This window comes from Aulonocara sp. 'chitande type north' Nkhata Bay, linkage group LG13 (genome assembly GCF_057382095.1).
Source record: "Aulonocara sp. 'chitande type north' Nkhata Bay isolate Kocher_YH1m ecotype deep benthic linkage group LG13, A_spYH_male_GT1.1, whole genome shotgun sequence".
NCBI classification, from domain to species: Eukaryota; Metazoa; Chordata; class Actinopteri; order Cichliformes; family Cichlidae; genus Aulonocara; species Aulonocara sp. 'chitande type north' Nkhata Bay.
The window spans coordinates 10,868,646-10,890,443 of record NC_141356.1 but is presented as its reverse complement, the minus strand read 5'-3'; the positions used below and the strand labels follow the sequence as shown (position 1 = coordinate 10,890,443).

The window sequence follows — 21,798 nt, the reverse complement described above, 5'->3', positions numbered from 1 at the left end:
CGTCATGCGGGGGGAGCTGTGGGCGGAGCTACGGGACACTTGCAGAGAAACACGAGCCTTCAAACTCACCTTGATGGAGTCGACCAGGTCCTCGACCAGGAACACGCGTCTCAGGTCACCGATGGTCTTGTTGAGCTTGGCCAGAACCATGTCGCTGTACTTGTGGACCATGTCTTCAGACAGCGCCACCTCCTGGTCCAGATACTGCCTGCAGGGCACAGCAGAGGTCAACACTGTAAAGATATGCTGCAGTTCCTCTAGCGTCCAGCAGAGGCAGCGGTGAGTCTGTGTTTTGGCACTATAGATCCTTTCCCCTTCATACGAGACATTTATGACTCACCCTTTTAAACTTAATGCTTCACGTATGCATTATTAGGGGCGTGGCTTGTCGACATTTGAACCACTTTAGTGCCACTTAAGACATTTACAATATATTTTCCCACATTTTTCTTTTATATCGATGATTAGTTTGAATTTTTATAGAAAAATATAACATCCAAGTTCAACTTCAAAACCAGTAAAACCAGTCTCTGTATCAAAAAAACGTCACGTTCTCTGGTCGTATGAATGGTGGACGCTCGAACTCGCTGCTCAAGAACAAACTGATGAAGTCAGTCAGGCTGTTTTCACGTCGTTACGATAAATAACTCGGCGTTCGCCTCCCTAACAACGTGTCGATGGAGGCAGCACCAGTGCTGCTGCGGTGAAACTGCAGAGCAACAGTGTAAATACTGGACACTGTTTATCCTGGGAGGTGTGCGCATGTTGGACAACTGCAGCAGCAGAAACCAAACATGTGTAACAGGAAGTGACCGTTGGCGGCTGATCCACATTGTGCATGGTTACGTTTCCACGCAGGTTGCTCCATCACTTATCTGCCTTCACACGACTTTGCAAAGTTCACAGCTTTGACGGTTAAAACTTCAACGTTTGTTTTTAAATCTAATAAATCGACAGCGTGAGCAACGCAAACTCCAAAATCTAGAAAGTCGTGTTTTTAGGTACAGACACGTCTGCTGTGAATACTCAGTGAAGCTGATCGAGCACAGATGGAGCGTTCGCTGCACGATCACGTCTCTGAGTAAAAACAAAGAAATCTGCAGGAAGTCAGACGTAACGTGCCTCTCTGCTTACGCTAACCTGCGCCTGAGGTTCGCAGCGAGGAGGAAACACTGTAAGAAGGTTTTTCTCCGTCTGAGGGAACAAACCACCAAAGAAACTAGGAGCTCAGCGTGACCTCTGACCTTTCCCTGCTGCGGTGAGAAAGGAGCGATTCTGATGGAGGCCTGACGCAACAGGAGCGGCAGCAGAGTGCTGGAGCTCCGGCTGATAATCAGGATTAATCAGGTCGTTGATTTCTCTAACGGGATTGGCCGGGTTTAAATTCCCGATGAAATCTGACGAGCGGAGACTCGCACGGCTCCAGACCCAAACTTTGACACAGCTTTTAATGTTTTACCTCCCGTCCCTCACCGCTCTGCACCTGCCAAGTCATTCAACTCCAATCTATGAATGCCGAAGCTTCATCTCCTCCTCGCTCACAGCTGAAAGCTCCTCCCGTTTCTCCTCCTGCTGGTTAAATCCCCTCAGGAGGATTTTCCTGGCATTTTAAAACAAACCTTTATTTCCTGTTTTGTTTGATCAAAGATCTGCTTCGTTTTATCTCGTCGAGACAGATTTTATGGAAACTCAGTGCCGATGAAACTGCTCGAGCTTTTCCAGCAGCTCAGAACAGATTTGTTGTTTTTATTAATGACCTTTGACCCTAAAACCGAAGAGGCCAGAGCATCTACTGCAGCTCTGGGTCGACACTGTGTGTCCTTCACTACAGGGAGGTGCTGCAGGTCTCCAACCAGCTTAATTTGCCCTCAGCAGCTCCCGTGGACACACGACTCACCGTCTGACACTTTTCAACATTTTTCAAGAAAACATGGAAAAATAATCAAACTCTGCTAATGTAGAGGCGACTTTATGGACTTCAACCTCTGACAACTCTGCAGACGGGCGGTACTCACTTGAATGGGTGTCCCTCATCTGACTTCTGGATGGCCTGCAGGATGCCTTTGTATATCCTGAAGCAGATTGTGACTGAGAGCAGGGCCAGGCAGATGTAGGAGCACACGCTCACGATGCTGCACACCGTCAGGGAGAGGAGCAGCAGCAGGGCGGCGCCGAACACCACGCCCGTGGTCTTCACATCACGCCAGTAGAGGAGATCCACCACTGCAGCGGGAAGAGCAGCAAAAACCGTCATAGGAGAAGAAACAGTTTGTGTGGTTAGATATTGTAACTAACGATCTGCACGGTGATGCTGTCCTGCTCTCCCCTCAGACCTCCTGCTCCAAAGGTGAATGTCCACACTCATCATGACCACAGATTTCATTATTATGACTCTACAAACATTAAAGTTTTACTGGTGATTCGATATCAAACCGAGCTGCGTGTGACGCCCATGACCTGACACCAAACCCAACTGTTTCCTTCCTCCTGCAGCTCTAACAAGCTTCCAGCTTTTCTTCCCTGTTTGTTGGTGATTTGCATCATTTTCCTTGTTTTTGTCCAAGCGGCACAAACAGATCAGAGCTCAGCGACCACGAGACCGTCAGCAGACGCGAGCGGGAGGAAACACACTGACTTTAAAGCGCCTGCAGGGCGAAGCCGAAACCAGATTTTCTGCCCTCTCACATGGACGCTGCATGACATCATCTTAGAGTGGAGCATCCAGGGGTCAGAGGTCACGCTCAGTCGGCCTCATACAGAGTTTAAACCCTGCAGCAGCTGACTCAGACTCTTGTCCGTCTCTCTGGGACTTTGATTCACTTTTACCTCCAGCAGCAATGACTGAAGACACACATCATCATCATCGTCATCATGCTCAGCGCTGAGGTTGGGGCCAGGCGTCCGGTGACAGTCAGCTCTGTTACAGCTGCCTGACACATGAAAATATACACGATGATCATTTTCACCCGTCTGTGGTAAAAATGATGCAGAACACAGCGAGAACCTCAGAGCGCTGCGCTCAGTCTGGGTACAACATCACCGTTTATACTGACAGCCTGACGCTGAGCTGCATTAAGGCAGGTCTCACCTGCGCTCCCCCTGGAGCTCCGCCCCCACGCTCCCCGTGCACCTAAATGGCGCTCTGAGTTTTCCTGCAGCGTGCAGGCAGAGCCACGCCGAGCTGGCAGAGCACCAACTTCATGTGTTTCGTGTGTTAAACGTCACTCAGCTGTGAATTTAAACACACTCGAGTCGTGGCAGAAGCATGAACGTGTGCACTGTGACGTAAAATTCCCGTTTTTCTGAATGGAGTCTGGTGGAGTGTAATGGCTACGCTTACTAAGCACATGGCTTGTGTCCGCTTGGGGGCGTGGCCTCCTGACACCTGCTGCAGGTATCGCACTGCAGAGTGAAAGAAAATGCTCTGTCCCTGCTGAGCTTCACGTTAGACTCTTACAGGCTTTATTATCACTGCTGAAAACAATCAGCAGCAGCATCAAACTAAAACACTAAAATAAAAAATCTGCAGGTTCCTGACTGACAGGAAGTCCTCCCTTCTCTGACGGGCGCTGAGAAGGCGAGCGGGGAGGTTAGCTCCTCCTGAGCGACAGCTGAGCTCATGACCTGCTCCGAGCACGCTTATATTTCATCAGGGAATTCCAGGCAGGTCAGCGGACAATATTAGAAGTGAAAGAGCGCCGGGTTTCCTGCAGGCTCGCAGACGTTTCACTGCAGCAGGTCAGGGAGAAGAGTTCAAATGCACCACAAAGCACCGAAGAATAAACGGCGCCATTCAGAGTCACCAGATAACATGCTCTGTGATAAGGAAGCAGCTTTAAAATGCAAACGGATCCTTCACAGTGAGACGACGGGCCGAAATATTCCAGAAAATGAATCCGTATCATCAAATGTTCAAACATTATCCCTGAAATTTTATATTTCATCAGAGGAAAGCAAGCAAACCGGAAAAACTGAAAAGATCCCAGACGTCTGCCTGTTGCTCCGCTCAGGTGAGCCTCAGCTTTACCTGCTGCCAACAGACAAAACCCAATAACTCCTCCAGAAGAGTGAAATGTCCGTCTGCTTTCTGAAGCTTAAGGATAATCAGTTTGCTGTCAGACGTGTGAACGAGAAGCAGAAGCAGTTAAAAGTTTGAGAAGCTGAACCAGCAGATGATTAAATGCAACGCTCAGAAATAAAGATTTAAGGTTAAGAAAACGTCACGAGGATGAAAATCATCAGGTTGTTTACACTGAATAAATGGCTTATATCAGCATGTGCTGACCACTCAGTGCATTTTATCGACAACTTTAATATTTTTTGGGAACGCAGGCATCTGTTCAAAGCAAATGGATTTAATTTTAACAAGTCAGGGGTGAAACTGTTCACCTCCAACTTGTTTTATTCCATACGTCATCCATCCGTGCTTGGTGCCAAGGCTGAGATAAACGAGGAGTTATCTCATAAAGAGGAACAAACAGTACTCCAAGAACAGACAAAGCCCAGCAGAAACCTTGAGGAGGAGCTCCATTTGCCCCCACCCGGGAAGAGCCTCAGAAAGGAGAGACATCTAAGGCAAGAAGAGGGGTCCCTATTTGCCTCCAACTCTCTCAACAACACCAACGACCAGGACAAGGGACCACGACCTTCCCCAGTCCCCCAAACCCCTGACAGGCCATCACCCTCCTCCCCCTCCCTTTCTCCCTCCTCCCCACACCTGAAATTCACTGAGGAGATGATGGAGCGGGTCAATGCTGGGCTCAGATCTACCCCCCGTCCCAATCCCTTTTTGTCCCCCATAAACCCCCCACCAGAGCGGCCAAAGGTTCGCCATCGAGCCCCACCCTCAACAGAGCAATCGAAGTCACATTGCCCAGCCTTGCCCCCCTTAGTTCCTCTTCATGCCCTGTCTCCGCAGTCTGATGTGTGATGTGTGAAGGGTCCGGGCTGTGAGGATTATGGCAGTGATGACTTTTCCCAGGAGAAGCTGGGACCCTGTTTACTAGAAGGTTTTAAAATTTCTGTACTTTTAGGTGACAGGAGACATGTGGCCTGGTCAAAACACAGAGAGCTGCACTCTAAAGATCTTTAAACATAGTAAACATACCTTGTGTGCCACAGACTGCTCCCAAACATGAGGGGACAAGTAATACCTCTAAAACACTTAAGTTGGCTTTATTAAACATTAGATCTCTAGCTGGGAAAACATTTTTAATTAATGATTTAATCACTGAGCACAGCCTTGATTTTATGTTTTTAACTGAAACTTGGTTGGACCAAAGTAACAGTGGAGCTGTTCTCATCGAGACGACCCCTCCTAACTACAGTTTTATCAGTGAGGTCAGGGCGAGCAGGAGAGGAGGAGGGGTTGCTGTCTTATTTAATGAATCATTTCAATGTAAGCAGCTATCTCCTGGAAGTTTTCAGTCTTTTGAATATGTGGCTTTACAGCTGAAGGCCCCATCCAAAGTTGTGTTTCTTAATGTTTACAGGCCTCCCAAATACGGCACAGACTTTTTTAATGACCTCAGTGAACTGCTGTCTGTGATCTGTGTTGATTTTGACTGTGTAATTATTGCTGGGGATTTTAACATTCATGTGGACAACCCTCAGGACAAAGGGACTAAAGACCTGAGTAACACTCTGGGCAACTTTGGGCTGACTCAGCATGTAACAGAGGCCACACATAATAGAGGACACACTCTTGACCTACTGATCTCCAAAGGCCTGAGCATTTCAAAGGTTACTGTGTCTGATGTGGGCGTGTCTGATCATTACTGTGTTTTCTTTGAAAGTAAAATCTCAGCCCACATAAATATATCAACAACAGTGATCACAAAACGGTGTATAACTGAACACAGTAGTGCAATTTTTAACCAGGTCTTCCCATTAACACCTGACCTGCCCAGAGGGTCAGTCAATGAGCTCGTCAATAGCTTCAATGCTAACATGTTAAATGTAATGGACACTATTGCTCCCATTAAGGTGAAGGTTATCTCTGGAAGGAAAAAGTCTCCATGGAGAAACTCCACACTGGTGAAAAATGAAAAAAAGGGTGTAGGAAAGCTGAGCGCAGATGGAGAAAAACAAACCTCCAGGTTCATTATGACATTTATAAAGAGAAACTTCACAATTATAATTTACAACTGAGGAATGCAAGGAGGTCCTACTTCTCTGACATCATCACTAAAAACAGCCATAATGCTCGGGTCTTATTTTCTACAGTTGACAGGCTAACAAACCCTCCTGTGTCAGTGGCAGCTGAACTTCATTCGACCATGGCCTGCAATGACTTTGCCAAATTCTTCACTGAAAAAATCCAAAAAATTAGACAAGCAATTGGTACATCAACAGCAGATCCAGGATATGTACTGTGTCCACCAAAAAACTGTTTAAACACCATGAAACAGTTTCAACCTATTAACAGCAAAGACCTGGAGGACATCTTAGGTCAACTGAACTCCTCCTCCTGCTGTTTAGATGTCCTGCCAACAAGTTTTTTCAAAAAGGTCTCAAAGACTTTAGAGTCAGACCTGTTACAGATCGTCAACTTTTCTTTATTATCAGGTGTGTTTCCAGAATCACTAAAAACTGCTGTAATCAAACCTATACTGAAAAAGGACAATCTTGACAAGACACAAATGAACAACTACAGGCCGATCTCAAATCTCCCGTTTTTAAGTAAGATCATTGAAAAAGCAGTTTCTCAACAGCTCAGTTACTTCTTAAAACAGAATAACTGCTATGATGCCTTCCAGTCAGGTTTTAGACAGAATCACAGCACTGAAACCGCTCTGACAAAAGTGTTTAATGACATATGTCTGAATACAGACAGTGGAAAAATGTCAGTCCTAGTTTTACTGGATCTCAGTGCAGCATTTGATACAGTTGACCACAACATATTACTCAAACGACTGGAGAACTGGACAGGTCTTTCAGGAACTGTACTAAACTGGTTCAAAACATACGTAGAAAACAGGAAATACTTTGTATCAATAGGTAACTTCACATCTGAGCAGACAAGTATCACATGTGGAGTTCCCCAAGGTTCCATCTTGGGACCCCTTCTGTTTAACATCTACATGCTCCCACTGGCACAGATTATAAACAACAACAAAATAAACTATCACAGCTATGCAGATGACACACAAATATATATCACAATGTCACCAGGAGACCGAGGCCCTGTACAGGCTCTTGGTAAATGCATTGAGGAAATCAATGACTGGTTGTGCCACAATTTTCTCCAGCTAAACAAAAACAAAACTGAGGTAATAGTCTTTGGCGCCAAAGAAAAACGATTACAGGTCACCAGAGAACTTCAATCTATACATCTAAAAACCACAAACCAGGCGAGAAATTTGGGTGTAGTGATGGATGCAGACCTAAACTTAGAAAAACACATTAAGACAATAACAAAGTCAGCTTACTATCACCTCAAGAATATATCAAGGATAAAAGATCTGATGTCTCAACAGGACCTGGAAAAACTAGTCCATGCATTCATCTTTAGTAGGCTTGATTACTGTAACAGCATCTTTACAGGTCTACCTAAAAAAATCAGTCAGACAACTACAGCTCATTCAGAACTCTGCTGCTCGAGTCCTCACTAAGACCAAAAAAGTGGACCACATCAGTCCAGCTCTGAGGTCCTTACACTGGCTGCCTGTCCGTCAGAGGATAGACTTTAAAGTTCTGATGCTGGCCTATAAAGCTCTGAATGGTTTAGGACCAAAATACATCAATGACCTCCTGACCCAGTATGAACCATCCAGATCCCTCAGGTCATCTGGATCCGGTCTTTTATCAGTTCCCAGAGTCAGAACCAGACACGGAGAAGCTGCATTCCGCTTTTATGCTCCTTATATCTGGAACAAACTCCCAGAAAGCCTCAGATCAGCTGAAACACTCAGTTTATTTAAATCCAGGTTGAAGACTCACCTGTTCTCAGCTGCATTTGAATAAAGCACCAAATCCACACTTTAAGCTTAAATTTCAAAACTTACATTTAACTACTGATTTTATCTGTTTTGATTTTATATACTGTTGTTTGTTTGTTAATTAGTTAGTTTATTTGCTTGTTTTATTCAATTTTAAATCATGCTTTTTATTTGTTCTTGTTTCTAATGTCTCTGTAAAGCACTTTGAATCACCTTGTTGTTGAATTGTGCTATACAAATAAACTTGCCTTGCCTTGCCTAATCCGACTTTAATAGTTTCTCAAAAGACCAAAATATGCAACAGATACAGCGTAAATAATGACGATGAATATGTGACAACTTGATTTAGGAACAGTAAAAATGTTTAAACACATTTCAGCTACGAGCTCGAGTCCAGCCAATAATCAATAATTAACACTTTATGAAAGGACGGCACATGGCTGCTATCCCAGCTCCATCACCATGGTAACAGATGCTGAATCCTGGACCGGAGGTGGTCATGCTCAGAGCTCTCCCGTCCTCTACATCTGCTCTGAGCGAGCTTTAGATTCTCAGCTGAAGGAAAACGTTTTAAACGTGAACTCGGCTTAAAACAGTCGCGACTGCACTGAAGGAGCGCCGCACGCAGCGGGAGGCTCTGATCGCAACGATGAAACGACATCAATGTGTTTCCAAACTGTGTGACGCACAGCTGAGTACAGCCAACCACACACTGCAGATCCAGTCTGCGCAGAGCCAAACGATGCTTCAAACACTGAAGCAGAAAGGCTTAACAGCTGACGGCCGCTGTGGTCACGCTGCTCACCGCGGCCGTCAGGTTCTCTCCATCCAGCCGGGATGAACTTGTTTAGCTGCACCGCTCAGGTTCCCCGGGCCACACGTTCCAGGGCTGTTAGCCTAACAGCAGATTGTTTCAGTGCACGTTTCATTTCTTTTTGTGCGATGACATAAATGTTTTACGGTCTCCATGCTCCTGACAGAAACACGAGTGAGTCCAACCTCTGCATTCACCCTGCAAACAGTCTGTCTGCTCCTGGGTTTTATTTACAGCTAATCCAGTCTTTAAATAAATTAAACCTGAACTTAAAGTCCAGTTAAAATAATTTGGGTGATTTTTCCTTTATGTAACATTAACACTGCCTGTCCAAGGACACCAGTATAGAAACTACTGTAAATACACCAGACTGTAGAAAGTGTGCTAATGCATGCAGGACAAACTCAAGAGTAATCAGACTGTGTCAGAGGAAAGAGTCGTTCAATTCATTTTAAACAGAAACGCAGAGCAGAAACGTTTCATCAAAAATAAAATGATTTCGTTTGCATTCGTGTTGTTGTGGACACCGCGCACAGTGAGCTTCACACCAGGACTCCCTGTTAGTGTTTTATACTGGCTCTGATGGTGCGTTCACTGACGCCCATCATAACGGCTCCCAAACCCCTTCAGAGACCCACCGTTATTTACACAGAGCCACGAGAAAGACGGCTCATCCCGTTTACACGCTACATGTGGGCTGACAGATGCTACGTTAGCCGACAGCTAGTTATCTCTCTGCTCAACGTGCTAACTCGGTGCTAACGCCGTTAGCAGCCGGTAGACCGCCTACCGTGCGGTCGTAAAGACTCGGACCGAGCACATAACATGAGAAGAGACAGACGGGAGGAGGTGGAGGAGGGTCTGGGATCCAAATGTGTCCGCCTGGCTACATATGGTAGCAGGCGTGCTAGGAGCGATGGAGGCTGGCTAAAAATAGACCCGCATCACAGCGAGCTAAACCCGGCCGCTGCTTTAATCCCCCCCCCCCCCCCCCCCCTTCTCTGACACGGATACCGTCCCCCCTAAATGTTTTAGTTTTTCTCCCCGGGATGCTCTCCGTCTGTCCCCACCGGCTGCTCGCCTCCTCGCGGGGACGAGCCGTCAAACCGTCCGGCATGACCTCCCGCAGGCGGCCCGGTGCGCCTTCAGTCCTCCCCGACTCAACGACAGCCTTTCCCGCCTCGAAAGGAGCCCCGCTCTCGGTGCTCATGCAAAGGCAAACCGGTCATAAACGCGACGCTAGCGGCGGATGGAGACAGGAGAGACGGTAAACAAAAGATCAGAGCCACACTAACCACATTTGGCGTCCATCTTGAAGCTCCGCTGAGAGAGGTGAGGCAGAGGAGGGGGGCCGGGCATGCGCAGTTAGGCTCTGTCTCACTCACGGACCTCTGCTGGGACAGGTTGAGCCCGCACGGGTCCGCTTTAAACCCGGGACACTCCCCTGCCCGCTGAAGGCAGCGAGGGTCTGGACCAGGAGGTCAAGTTCCTCATGTTTAATATGAACGTTGCACATTTGTGAGGAAAAGACTCAAACTTTCACATTTAAAGACGAACAAAATCACGCAAACCAAAACGAGCCAAAAACGGGCAAATTTACCAGGAAATACGGTCACGGAGAGGGGAGGGGCCAGATTCATGACCAAAACGTCAAAAATATACAAAGAAAAAAGCAAATTTATGAGGAAAGAGAAACGAGGAAGGCCTGTCTCCGTCCAGCAGTGAGGAAGACTCCACACTTCATGCAGTCATTAAAACAACCCTGCCTGAAGCTGACTGCAGGTCAGTACAATGAAACCTCCACGACTCAAACTAAGGAAGCAGAGGTCGGTGTGAAAGGAGCAACAGGCTTCCTAACAAGGATGGTCGCCACAGGAGGAGGCAGCGTGTCACAAGGCTGTGGAAGGACCAACGCAGCTGCAGAGGACAGAAGAAGACTGAACGGTGAGGAATCCAACAGATGGTACATCAGCTCATGTTCAGTAGCAATCCCTGCACCGGTGCATGCTGGGAGAGCTGCAGTTCGTTTGTTCATACGTTACTGATGGACGGCGTGCTGAAGGAGAGCGGCTGCTTTAACGGCGTCTTTATCATTGAGAAACTGACAGAGCGAAGCTCCAGAGTCAGACAATCAAACATCCCGAAGGCTGAAAGCTCAAATCATGGTGAAGGCGACTGAGCGACACGGTGCGGATGGCGAACTGCTCTAGAAACCACGAAAGGAAGTTTGAGCATCTGAAACATGCTGATGCGTCTGACAGGGACAGCACGCTCGTCCTCAGGGTTGATCTGCTGCAGACGCTCACAAACCAGTGAGACTGGAAAAGCCACCAGCAGACCCGGCTCACCGTCGAGCCTCAGGTAAGACGATCAGACCAACGACAGAGTTCACCTGCTGCAACCAGTCTGATGTTCACCTGCCAGCAAATCGCACTTCTGTCATCCATCACAACGCAGGCTTTGTTTTCTTCATCGCCGTAATCTGATCGATGTAAGGTCGTCACACCGCGGTGGATACCTGCGAGGGTTCAAACAGCCGCCAGCCCGGCATCAGAACAAAACAGAGGCTCTGCGTTTACGCCACTATAAACTCTGCGAATAAATTATTCTGTATAATTACAGGTTGAGCTGGCGGTTTATAAACTCACGATGTATTAACAGACCTCTCTGCATTGAATCATATCTGTTATTAACCTCTGTCTCTCTTCCACAGCATGTCTTTATCCTGTCTTCCTTCTCTCACCCCACAGCATGTCTTTATCCTGTCTTCCTTCTCTCACCCCAACCAATCACAGCAGATGGCCCCGCCCCTCCCTGAGCCTGGTTCTGCTGGAGGTTTCTTCCTGTTAAAAGGGAGTTTTTCCTTCCCACTGTCGCCAAAGTGCTGCTCATAGGGGGTCATATGATTGTTGGGTTTTCTCTATTATTGTAGGATCTACTGTACGATATAAAGCACCTCGAGGCTGCTGCTGTGATTTGGTGCTGCATGAATAAACCTGATCGACTGACCCAGCAGCTGAACGTCGCTTTGAGTGTGAAAACACGTCAGTCCCTGCTTCAAAGCTGTGATGATGTACAAGAGGTCAATGTGTATACTGAAATTTTAAAACGGCCTAATGTGACAGCTTACAGGACTTCATGTGATCGTGTAAAAGAAATAAAAGCAGCCTGTCGTCAGGCTGTGAGCTGGACAGCTGCCTTCTCGTCAGCTTGGATGGCGCTCGCTCAGAAAGCCGAAGAATTAAACTGAAAAATGTTTTTCTGCAGGAAAAAATGACCAAAATACTCAAAAACACTTCCTGTTAGGAACCTTTTCATCAACAGTCGAGCTCAGCATCACTTGAGTGTAGCTCGGTCTGATTTATAAAAACGTGCGATCAGACTCAGAGCGTCTGAACCGAGGACGGAGGTGAGTCACTGAGCTGTGTCCTCAGGCTAGCTTGCAACACAAAACTGAGTTAATTCACTGCAGCCCCCCCACCCACACACACACAGCAAATACTGCTTAGTCACAGTGCGACAGCCTCACGGCTACACGTTCTGTCACTTCATGGCCATCGCTCATTAATCTCTCTCACTCACACACACACACACACACACACACACACACACACACACACACACACACACACACACACACACACACACACGGGAAGTGAAAGCAGCGCTGTGACCTCAGATGATGCAACAGCAGAAGGACACATGATGGTCAGCAGCGAGCGGCGTGAAAGAACATTTGAGCTTTTGAAACATTAAAGTGAGACAAATATGATTTTAGTTCAACTGCGTCACTGACATCTTCACTACTCGAACATTTACTCTGAAAGGTCTACAAGAACTTCCTGAAAGAGCATCTCGTGCACGGCTGCATCATTTAAATCGAGTACGTCCTCCTTCATGATGCTACAGTGGAGTCATTCTACTTCCCGTTTTATTCCTACAGCTGCTTTGCATGATTCACAGTTCCAAACAACCCTTCTTTATATCTGATTCTGGACCTTGGTACCTGCCTTTTTAGCTCCTCCTCCTTATGTCAACATTGTTACAATTGGCTGCCACCACAAAAAACAGATGGGTGGGGCTTCTGTGCCTGAGATGACCATATTTGGGACATCCCTGCTCTGTGACATCATTCAGATCCAACAGTGTAAAAGAACTATGTTAAACTGAGTGTTTAGAGCAGGATTACTGTAAATACACAGCTTATTATTAAAAACTTCAACCTAGAAAGATGGACGACAGGAAATAAAGGACGCAGTCCACGCCCACTTCAAAGATGCTAACGTGCTAACTTTTCTAGACCAAGGTTCACGTAATGCAGCAGGAAAAACGACATCAAACCGTGCGGTGGTCATATACTTGAATATAATTATAAATAAATAAATGCGTGCCACAAACCAAACCTTAGTTTTCTCCCATCACTAATGAAGTTCGTACTTCACAGCAGTCAACATCAAAGCCTTTCTGTGGTTATCAAACAGAAACCTGAGGCCCAAATTCTTCATTAGTCTGTTAATTGATTAGCTAATCAACACTATTGACTGCAGCTGATTTTTTGTCTTACAGTAAACTGAAACCGTGGCGGTGAGCAGCTCCTGTGAGCGATTACACTGCAGAAAAACACTCAGACTTTAGTCAGGCTGATGAAATCAACGACTGAACGGATCACCTCCAGCAAAGAGGCGTGTGATTGGTTCAGCTTCATCACTCTGAAATCTATGGACAGTGTTTCTGTATATTTTTACAGACGTGCAGCTTTTCTGTGACCAACTCTAAAAAACATCAAACTGAAAAAGTAAGAGTTGGAAAGTCCTCAGAGAGGCTGTTCAGCCTCTTGTTTTCTCCTTTATTTTGTTGAGATAAAGAAAATGAAGCTTTGGTTTGTCAGGATGAAGACCCGGAGAAAAGAAAGCAATGATGCTTTTTCTGGAGTATTTGTTCTGTAAAGTCTGAAAATCGTGAGAAATGAAAGAACAGGTGGTACAGGAGGTCTGAGCACGTCTCAGGTTCAAAGATACTGTTTGAAAAATGAGAAACGACCTTCAGAACGTAGCAGAGCTCAAAGCTTCAGACCGCCAGGAAAATCCACACCACGGAACCAGTTCACCGTTTTTGGGAAAAAGCTGAAAAGCAGCAAATCCTCAGATTAGAGAAGCTCAAAGCATGAGCTGGATTTTTTTAAACATTTAATCCACACAGAAAAAACCCAAAACAAGACGGCCAGAGGGTCAAAGCAGGGTCGAGGACTCTGACAAGCCCACCAATAACAAGCACAGGAACACGATGTTAAAAACTCAGACGGCGAGTGACCGACTGACATCCAACCATCAGTCACCTGCACGCGGGTCACATCAGACACACCTGTGCTTCAGTCCGGAGCCAGGGAAAGGTCAAACAGTCACCACGGTAAAAGCTGCAGCAGGAACAACAACAACAACAACAATAATGGTTTATCTGTTTGTTTATCTGTAGCTTGTGAAAGTGATTGCTCACAGCCCTCAGCTGATGTCTGCAGACCTCATTCGGCAGAAGTGTGCACACGGATCTCATAAGACACGAGACTTCGCTCCCAGCTGAGCACACATGATATTAAACAGAGCCAGGATAACGACTAAAATCCCCCAAAACTGAATGTTTCCAATCACACGAGAAAGACAAGCAGCAGAAAACTGGAAAATTTAGTGGAAAATGATTAAAAATGTGAATAAATGTCCAAGATAAAGAAATGTGTTGTTTGTTAAACTGATAATTGTTGAGTTTCCTCACAGAAAGCTGGACATGCTCAGACGTGAGGACAAGGAAACCAGCAGATCGAGGTCCCGCAGCTCTAACACGACCCTCATGTAATGCATGCTGCTGCTGCTCCAGCTCATCTGCATGTGCCCACTGTATTAGCCAATCATTAACCTGCCAGCTAACGTCACCCCTCTCTCCGATCTCCCCTCCTCCTCCTTCCTGCTGTCCACCTTTGGTCACAGTGGCTGACTGGCCGACTGTCCAAAGGTCCCGGAGCTGCAGGGACGACACCCGAACACAAGCCAGAAAATTCTGCAGCTCCCACACGAGACAGACCCCACAAACCTGCTCTGAGGTCAAGCTGTTCACCTCTTAGGAAGCTAAACGAGGCTAAAGCGAGTCAGAGACTCCTGAGCCGCACACATCTGCAGAGTTTCAGGTTAATTCAGCACAACGTGGGCGTCTAACGCAGGCGAAGGAAAGTCAGAGCGGTAAAACACGAGCGGTGTGTGCAGGCGGAGCTGCGGGAGGAGGACGAGGCAGAAAGGTGGAGGTTTACCCTGCTCCTTCCAGTGCTTGGCGGCAGCGTCACACTCCTTTCTGTCCACAGAGTTGTTATCCATGCCGTCCGATCAGCAAACAGTCATTCCACTCAGAGAGGGACCCGACAGGCAGCAGCACAGAGAGAGTGTGAGGAAAGGTGTGTGTGTTGGGCTGCAGGAGGAGGAGGAGGGAGGAGGAGGAGGGAGGGGAGAACCTGAGCAAGGCTTCCTCTGAGGGGGGGGTGACTGCAGCGGGCGAATAAGTCCCTCCCGCTGGCTGTCAGCTGACTGTCTGCTGCCAGCGCTCTGACGCAGCAACTATAACCGGCTCAGCCTAACCCCCACCTTCCCTCCTCCCTCCAGCCTCCACCCTCCCTGTCTGCCTGCTCTGGCTTCCTCCTCCTCCTCCTCCTCCTCACACAAAGCCAAAATCATGTTCCTTTTTCTTTGGATGTCCCCCTAGTTTTCCTTTGTCATCCCGTCACAGCGAAATCTGCTGACGAAGCAGGCGATGACACCACGATGCAGGAACCTCGAGCCACAGACTGTATATAAAAGACGGCCACGCCACCTACTGGTTTGTCCGCATTCAGAAACAATTCAGCCATGCTGGGCTGTTTCATGTGACCATATTAATGCAGCGCATGGGCACATCACAAGGACACAGATACCAGCTAATGAGTGCAAAGTGACACAATCCTTGTTGGACGGGCTGTCAGTGCAGTTAATGCACAGCACGCCTTATTGTTCTTCAGCTGCAGATTTTGGTGCAATCAGTGTCTTCAATTGTTTCTAATGTCCAGCAGGGGGCGACTCCTTACGTCTGATTGACACTGAGCCAGCTGCTCACCTGGACTCTGAGCTCAGTAAACTATTTCCTGGTCTCAGTCACGGCTTTAAAGTCTTACTGAATAAAACATGAAGTTCGTTTTGTCAATTTTGGCTCCATTAGAGTCAAAACGGACCAGAGGAAAAGCATGACGCTCATTGGCTAACTGTGACTGGGAGGTCAGATCCTGGTTGTAATATCTGGTTTCAGAAAACTTGAGACTTCAAAACCAGGACTTTCCATCCATCTTTTATATACAGGACCACTTTGAAATTAGTCTAAAAAAATGTCACAAAACAGCCAAAGAGTCGTTACATGTTGTGTTTTTGTCTGACCCAAATCCACACAGTCAGTTTACCATGAGTTTAAAGTCAATAATAAGCTGTTATTGATCGGTTAATCACGGCTTCTGTTCCACTCAGTATCTAATCACTATCTAATGTCACTGCGAACTAACCGCGCCCCCTGTTATCAAACCGTTGCAAAGACATGTTTGTATTTCTTTCAGTTCTCCAACATGAAACTGATCATCAGATCTGCCTTCAAACCACTGTGACTGACACCAACAAGGTGATTATGGCTGAGAAAATGAATAAAGGCAGAAAAGCTTTAAAGAACAGAACGAAGCACCGAGGACCTGCAGGAGGCTTTGAGCTGCACTAGTGTCATCAGAGTGGTAATTATTAACTTGAGCCACTAGAGGGCACCAACGTCCTTTATCCCTCTTTTATTCTCTCTTTCAGCCAAACACATCTGACTGAAACAGTTTCAGGGCTCAGTTTTAACCAGGCCCAAAGTCTGGACGTTTAATCCAAAAAACCTCCTGGACATTACTGCTGCATGTGTGGCATACAGCCACATAAAGGCCTCATCACAGTTCCACACAAACCACAAACAAACTTCCTCAGCTCGGACCGAGCGTTGCTTTTCTGTTCCATCACGTTAAGATTAGCATCATTTCGCTAATGCATGACTGTGTGCAACAGCAACACCGGCTGGTTTAACTACATTTGTATTTGTATTTGACTTAACTGCAGCCTCCCACCACTGGGTGGAGGATGTGCAGCGTCACACACTTTCCTGCTGCATCAGTTTAAAACAGCGAACTCAGGGAGCGTTACCGAAACGTCATCACTTATCTGTGCTTTGACAATGTGCACGAGATGGTCTGATAGCAAACACACCATCACCTCTCCTCTATGGGACACATTTTACATATTTGTGCTCAGAGCTCGTGATTGCTTCTTCCTGCAGGCTCGAGCTATGAGAAAGTCGTCTAAATGTGAACTTCAGTCTCCAGCTGGATGCCCACAGTTTGAGCTGCAGTGATTTCACTGTGCAAACAGATGATTACATAAAGAGGAAGTGCACGTTTGCACACAGTGACCCTCCACCTTCATCTGACTCTGAATGACTTTGCCCTCTGCTGTTGTAATCCAGTGGGGACGTGACGCATTCCCCACAGTAGAAACCTGCAGAAGCTCTCCCTCAGCGGGGAGCTGGACACGCTCCAGCAGCTTTTTCCCCTCTGGCTTCCAAAATAAAAGCACTGAGCAGCTTTGATTTGATAATGTGGACACAGTGGCACAGTTATCCAGCATGTCATCGGGTCAGGCCAGGAGGACGTCCCGGGCTGGATCTGTGTTATGAATCAGGAGACTGTCACAGCTTTCTCCAGTCACATCATTCAAACTGTTCCACAACTCACTGTTTACATTAAACTCATCATCATAAACACAGTCACAGGGATGCCAGTTAGCTGAGGTGAAGACTGGCAAACAGCTGCCCGTCAGAGGCCACACCCCTAATAATGCAAGGCTTTATCCAGGTGGGTTATTGAAACGTTCTCTGCCAAAACAAAAATTTGTGTCAGGCTGTAAAGTTTTTACATGGGAGTCTATGGTGATGGGCTCACTGCTGCCTCTGCTGGACACTACAGGAACTGTGCTTTCCAGCACTGACTGACATTATTTCTCATCTTGAAAGCTCGAGTTTTTATACGTAAGTTCAAAGATTTTCTGCTTTTGTTACAAATGACAGCAAACTGAGCCTCAGACAAAACGAGACATCTGATGCAATCAGTGTGCTCACACATGTAAGGAAATCAGTGAGCTGATGTTTTCATCGGTGAGGAAGAGGAGCTCAGACAGCAGCGCTGCACCTCGGGTTGCATAATGAAGAACATTTGCTGAGTGTTTTCTGGGTCGGAGAACCCTTTGTGGGGCTGCCAGTGTCGCAATGCAGGGAGGAGGAGGAGGCTTTAATTAACAGGAGATCCCAACACACACACACGCGCGCACACACGCGCACACACACACGCGCACACACCTAAAGCCTCGGCAGCTCATCCTAGAACCACAGTCCGCTTACACAGCCTGCTGTGAGCTGATCGATATCAGTGGCCATTTAAAGGAAGATGACGCTCTGCCGCGCTCACAGAGACGCCTCCTACAAGCCCCGAAGGACACAACTCTGCGTCTGTCTGATAAACTCTGATCAACCCGCCGCTCAGCTCACAGAAACTTTGTCACGCTGCAGTTTTCCTCCAATCATCCCCTCAGGGCAAAATGAAAACGAACCAAAAACAGACGAAACAGGAACTGGAACTGTGCAGAAATCCGCTCTGCGTTTTACAGGAGGCAGCAGAAGCTGCTTCAAGGCCCCAAAATGCCTCTTTTGGGCAATTGGTAAAGAACATTTCAACAAAAGTGTAAGACAGAAGCAGGAATAATATGCAACATATTAATAACTGAGGCGGTTTCCTGCGATGCACCAGCCAGGGAGCGTTATCACACTGACCACCGAAGCCACGGAGGCTGAACAAATAATAAAATAAAGTAAATAGACCTGCAGATGAATCACTGAGCTGCAGTCCAAACAAATCTAACCATAACTATCCCAAAGGTGACAGACAGCAGGTGGGGGCCTCCCTCAGTGACATCATACAGATCCAAGGCGATGTTTAGAGCAGCTTTGGGCTCACAGGGATAAGTGAACGTACACTCGGCTCATTAAAAAGCTCTGGTCATGTTAATGTGAACATCCAGTCCTGAGCAGTTTATAGGCGGAAAGTACAACGTCCTCCTGACTCATTACAGTTCAGGTTATTCAGCACACAGGTTATCAGTAAATGACACTAAAGCATTCAGCCTCAGAGCATGAAATCTGACACAGTCCTGTGTGACAGTAAAACATGTAGTAAAACTCAGGAACAGGGTGTGGTCGGTTCTCTGTGTGCATGTGAGCGGATGCTGGGGTCTGAGGTAGTGCTGGGTTTCAGTCCAACATCTCAGGTTATGTCCAGAGGGAGGAAGATAAAACCAGGGAGTAAGATGATCGAATTCAAAACAAAAATGCTCAGCAGGCAACCAGAAACGCCTGGTGGACTAGTGTTTGTATATTCTACTCTATAAGCTTTGTTTAAAAAGTTTAGGTTTAAAAAGGACAAATCAAAATTGAACAAAAACTAATCAAAACCAGCTTTACTTACCGTGTTTTTAAACATAAAAAAAATAAAGTGATCAAATGCACAGAAATGGTCTTACTCGAATGAGACAAATGCACAAAATCCAACAAAAGGTCGAACGATGAGGAACACAACTACAAAATGCAAATGTTAAGATTCAAAGAAATGCAAAAAGACGATGCAACCAAAGGAAACACTGACTGGTTGGTTGGATGGAAGAAAGTAATGGAGGGGAACTAAGAATGGAGATGGAAGTTATGTGGATGAACATGGAAGTGCCAGTAAAAGTGTAGTGGGGGATGGTATCCATGCTGGAATTGGGTTATTTTACCTGCTCTTATGTTCAGGTTTGGCATCTTAAACGGTTTGCCGCCCTCCGCGCTCTTCTTCGCCGCTGGCTCCTCTGGTTTGCAAACAGGGGAATGGGTGGTAGGAGCTTGGGGGGGTGGGGGCTGCTGGATGTCGAGCTTCTCCAGCTCAGCCTTGCTTTTCTGGGGGGAGGCCTGTGTGAGGAGGCGGTAGGAGCTCTGACTTGGAGCTTCTTCTTCAACCTCCGGGGGCGGGGCTACTTTTGCGATTGGATCCTTTTGTCCAAAGCTGAGATCATCATCCATGGGGATCTCCGGGGGCTTGGAGGCTGCAAACTTGGAAGTATCCAGAGCTTCGAGAAACTCGTCAATAACACCCCTAGGTGGTCTTTCGATGAATTCGAATTCCTCAGAGGAGACTTCATGCTCGGAGACCTCCTCGGCCATCTCCGGCTCCTCCAGCTCCATCTTCAGGTCCTTCTTGTCAGTTTCCACCTGGAAGCTGGCAGGGTTCTTTGCCATTGCTTCCAAGACCGGCGAAAGGGAGTCTGCTGTTGGAGACTCTGAATCCGAATCCTCAGCAGGGGTCTTCTTATTCTGGAAGTCGAGTGGCTCAAACTTTCCGGTCATTTTGGGAGAATCGTGGCTTGAAAACCAATCTTTCTGTTGAATCTTGACAGGTTCCTCTTCTTTTGCTTTAGTTGGGGTAGTTTCCTCGGCCTCTTTGACGAGATCAAATGCGCCAAAGGTTTTGTCATCTTCTGCTTTTTCTTTATCTGTAGCTCTCCCCTCCATCTCCTCAGTCATCTCTTTCAGCAGGGAAACTTTAGCCTCAAAAGCAAAGGGGTTATTAGCAGACAGATTGATCGGAGGATTGGGCGACTCCATCATCCTTCGTTCGAGGATGGGGCTCTGCTCCTCCGGACTTCCCTCAGAGGAGCCGGAGTCTAGTTTGTCGGGGTTGAGCGGGGAAGACTTCAGGATGTCTGGAAGCGAAGGCGGCAGAGCAGAATCCTCCTCTTCCTCTTCATCATCATCATCATCATCATCTCTGAGACCAGATGAGAACTGATTCATCGATTGCACGAGTGAGTCGGCAGTCATCTTGCCGGGCTCAAATGTTTTTCCCTCATCCAAGAAAGATGGTAGATTTTCCTGGGATTCTCCAATCTGCCCATACTGGACCAGATCGGGAGTTGGACTATCGGACATTTTAGATGCTCTGCTGTCTGACTTGGAGTCTCCAAAATGTGAGTAGCCGCTGTCCGCAAGTGGGGAAAAGCCATCAAATGGGTTATTGTTCTTCTTCACCTCGTACATCAAGTCATCTTCTTCGTCAGACTGGTTGCCGTGCAGGTCTGGCTCAAAACTTGGGGGGTTAATGGAGGCCGTGTCCTTGGGGAAGGAATCCATTGAGGGCTTGGTGTTGTCTTGAGAAGCTAGGTATGGTGAATCCCAGTGCTCTGTTGGGTTAGAGGAGGCAACGTGAGACTCAGGGACCATCATCTGGGGATTCACGGGGGAGGGGCCAGTGGAAGACCTGTCTGAGCTAATCAGCTTCTCGTCAGGCGAAAAGGAAATGCCACTGTCTTCGCATGGATTATGAGGCCCTGGGTCTTTCCCTAAACTCAGGTAAGGACCAGCTAATGGATCTAGAGGGTCTTCCTTATTCTTACTACTGCCTGGTCCAGAGTCACCCCCCCAAGGCATGTCCTTGGAAAGAGTAGCAGGGGGTTCAGTGGAGAAGGAGCCCAGGGGTGCAGCAGATCCTGAAGCAGGGGGCTGGTTGGGACTCTCGGTCAAAGAGAGCTCTTCCAGAGAGTCGGGGGAGTGGAGAGGGGAGATGGGAGAGATGGGAGCAGGGGAATCACCCTTCTGCCCAAGTGCTTGAGTAGAGAGGGAGGAGGGAGAATGCAATACAGCACATATCAAAGACATACTCCATTCCTTACAGTGCCCACCACACCTGGGTAGAACAGCTACCAACAACATTCAGAAAAGGTTCAGAGATTTAGACCAGACAACGGCTATGAAAGGTGGCGGTGGCTGGTAGACCAGTTCAGTATAACCCCAAAAACAATCAGCTAAAAGGATAATACTAAATACTAATACGTTGTGTGTGATTTTAAGTCTTTTATATTACAGTATTGGCTTGAAAGAATA

The 21,798-nt window shown here is 47.1% G+C and overlaps 1 protein-coding gene across 5 annotated transcripts in view; it reads right to left on the bottom strand.

The window, feature by feature from the left end:
- Positions 1-21,798, bottom strand: part of LOC147315705 (uncharacterized) — a 36,298-nt gene that overhangs the window by 2,218 nt on the left and 12,282 nt on the right. For 3 of the 5 annotated variants that reach the window (XM_086258684.1, XM_086258685.1, XM_086258688.1), the window contains 3 exons: positions 19,659-21,521; positions 2,016-2,223; positions 70-208 (listed from right to left, as the gene is read on the bottom strand). In XM_086258684.1, coding sequence (XP_086114810.1) covers positions 70-208; positions 2,016-2,223; positions 19,659-21,521 — 2,210 coding nt within the window. The remainder of the gene's footprint in view (positions 1-69; positions 209-2,015; positions 2,224-19,658; positions 21,522-21,798) is intronic. The other 2 variants (XM_086258686.1, XM_086258687.1) reach the window with 1 other exon arrangement.